Here is a 2,467-nt window from a genome sequence, read left to right as displayed (position 1 = left end):
TTGGGGACAGGGGGTCTGCACTCCAGGAGTGAAGGCAGGCACAGAGGGTGGGGGCTTGTCCCGAGGAATTTGGGAGGGGGGGTATACCCCAAGGACACGGCCTGTGTCCCCTCACCCCACTGTCCCCATCCTGACAGACCTGTGCAAGAACTGCCACCACCTGATCGCGCGCCACGAGTACACCTTCAGCGTGGTGGACGACTACCAGGTGTGCCCCTTTTCCCCACAACCCCCTTCCTGGCTCCTCTGCCTCTGGAATGCCAGACCCAGCCTTTCACGGGCTGATTCCCACCTGCCCTGGGATGGAGCCTTGAAGGATTCGGAGCTGCATCCCTGTGCCGGGGCTACCTGGAGGCTCCTGGCACTAGTCCGTGCCTTGTGGAGGGAGCTCAGCTCACCTGGCATGGGAATGTGGGTGATGGGAGGAGCCTGTGCCCCCCATTTCTCATTCCTGTCACATTTTCTATGCAGCAAACTGCTGGAAAAAGGGCTCAGGGGAGCCAGTGGGGCTGGAAACGAGATCCGCCAGCTCCGATTGCAGTCGGGGATTGGGTACCAGATCCGGCTCAGGTTTCCCTGTGGGGGAGCAGGGCCGTGGCAGCCCCCCTTTTTCCATCCCCCCCTTTTCCTCCCCCCAGGAATACACCATGCTGTGCCTGCTCTGCGGCCGTGCCGAGGATTCCATCAGCATCCTGCCCGACGACCCTCGCCAGATGACCCCGCTCTTCTGAACCGGTGTGTACCCTGGGATGAGATCCCTGGAACCACGATCCCTGGGGACCACAGAGTCCCTTACGTGATTCTCTCCCCCAGACTTCCAGCCTGGATGCAAGGAACGCCCGACACCGGATGCTCCCGTGTTTCTGGAAGCCCTGTGGCTCTGACCCCGGCTGCAGGGATGGGGTGCAGCACCACAGCCCGAGCCCCCCGTGTGCTGAAGACATAAAGGAGACCCCAAAACAGGGTCTCTGTCACCCCAAAACAGGATCCGAAGGGATTCCCACCCCATCCCTGCCTCAGGAGGCCTCTTGTGTGGGGCAATAAATGTGACACGTGACAGCTCAGTGGTGCAGGTGGGAGTATTTTGGGGGTGGGCTTTACCCCCTGGAGCTGGTGAAGGGTGTTGGGGGCTGATGGGAGGATCAAGGGGGCTTCTCCCATCCCAGGAGCCTATGGAATTCCTCTCTAGTCCTTCCCAGCACTTGAGAGCCCACTGCACTCTCGCAGTGCTCTCCTAAACCCTGCAGAGAAACAGCTTGATTATTTTCCCTCCCTGAGGAGCTGGTTTGGGGTCACTTCTGTGTGCCCTGGGGTGTGTAACTCCGCCCTGCCCTGCCGGGAATTTCATATTCCTGAGGCGGGAAGGAGCAGGGTGTGGGAAATCACTGCCCTGGGGTGAGTGAGGTGCTGCTCTTGGCACCCGGCCCCAGCAACTGCCTCGGGGAACTGGGTGCAACCTGCCTGGCTCCCACCTATCCCTGTGCCACCGTTTCCTGGTCTGGCACCTCGGGGCTGCAGCCTCCTTCCTGCTCCCCCAACAGCCCCTAAAACCCACATGGCTGTGGGTATGTTCCCAAGAGCCTCGTGGGTCTGGGTATGTTCCCAAAAACCACACGGATCTGGGCGCGCTCCCTCCGGCTCGTTTAGCGGCTCCAGCCCTCCACCCCCATCGAGCCCCCTCCCCACGGTTTCGGAGGGGGCTGTCACCCTGCGGAGAGCTGGGGCCACCCCAGGGTGACCTCGGAGCTGGGATCACATCGGAGCCGGGACCGTGCCAGAGCCGGGGTTACTTGGCCAGCTTGAGGAGGCGCTGGATGTCGGGCTCCAGCTGGGCCGTGGGCACGCGGGGGCTGTAGCGCCGGAACGGCTCCCCCTCGGGCCCCACCAGGAACTTCTCGAAATTCCAGGAGATGTCGGAGCGCCGCACGGGGCTCCAGGTGACGAAGCGGGGCTCGGCCATCAGGTGTGCAGCCTCGTCGGCTGGCGCGGGCAGGTGAGCCTTGAGGTAGGCGAACACGGGGTGGGTGTCGCTGCCGTTCACCTGGCACTTCTGGAACAGGGTGAAGTTGGGCTCGAAGCCGCCCCCGGGCCGCACGTGCTTCAGGGTGTTGAGGATCTCCTCGTTGGTGCCGTTCTCCTGCGGCGGGGAAGGGGAAATCCGGGAGCTGTGTGTTTCCCAGCCGTCCACACCTCCCCCCCCCCCCCGGCCTCGTAGCCCACGAGACTTACCTGGTAGCCAAACTGGTTACAGGGGAAGCCCAGCACGACCAGCCGCCGAGGGTAGCGGGCTTGGAGCTGGTTGAGCTGGGTGTAATCCCGCACCGTGGTGCCTCAGAGCGACGCCACGTTCTCGATCAGGACCACGCGGCCCCGGAAAACGCCGAAATCCACCTTTTCCCCCTGCAGGGAGGTGGCGCTCAGGTCGTAGAAGGACTTGGCGATGGGGACGGTCATGGCTGCGGGCTCG

At 63.3% G+C, this 2,467-nt stretch overlaps 1 protein-coding gene and 1 long non-coding RNA gene across 3 annotated transcripts; one reads left to right on the top strand and one right to left on the bottom strand.

Moving 5' to 3' along the window:
• The first annotated feature begins 80 nt into the window (after positions 1 to 80).
• LOC115307867 lies at positions 81 to 1,064 on the top strand. Of its 2 annotated transcripts, XR_003916238.1 has the most exons (3): positions 81 to 208; positions 639 to 735; positions 814 to 1,064. It is a non-coding gene; the product is annotated as an uncharacterized LOC115307867 (long non-coding RNA). The 2 variants fall into 2 exon arrangements; XR_003916237.1 differs by lacking the exon at positions 81 to 208 and having other exon boundaries at positions 644 to 735; positions 822 to 1,064.
• A 722-nt stretch (positions 1,065 to 1,786) lies between these two features.
• Positions 1,787 to 2,454, bottom strand: GPX2 (glutathione peroxidase 2). Its single transcript, XM_029963810.1, has 2 exons — positions 2,230 to 2,454; positions 1,787 to 2,137 (listed from the first exon to the last, which is right to left on the bottom strand). The coding sequence occupies exons 1-2, from the start codon at positions 2,452 to 2,454 to the stop codon at positions 1,787 to 1,789; spliced, it is 576 nt and encodes a 191-aa protein (XP_029819670.1).
• Positions 2,455 to 2,467: the final 13 nt, after the last annotated feature.

This window comes from Manacus vitellinus, unplaced genomic scaffold (genome assembly GCF_001715985.3).
Source record: "Manacus vitellinus isolate BGI_N305 unplaced genomic scaffold, ASM171598v3 scaffold_63_pilon, whole genome shotgun sequence".
Taxonomy (NCBI): domain Eukaryota; kingdom Metazoa; phylum Chordata; class Aves; order Passeriformes; family Pipridae; genus Manacus; species Manacus vitellinus.
This window is presented reverse-complemented; position numbering and strand designations above follow the sequence as displayed.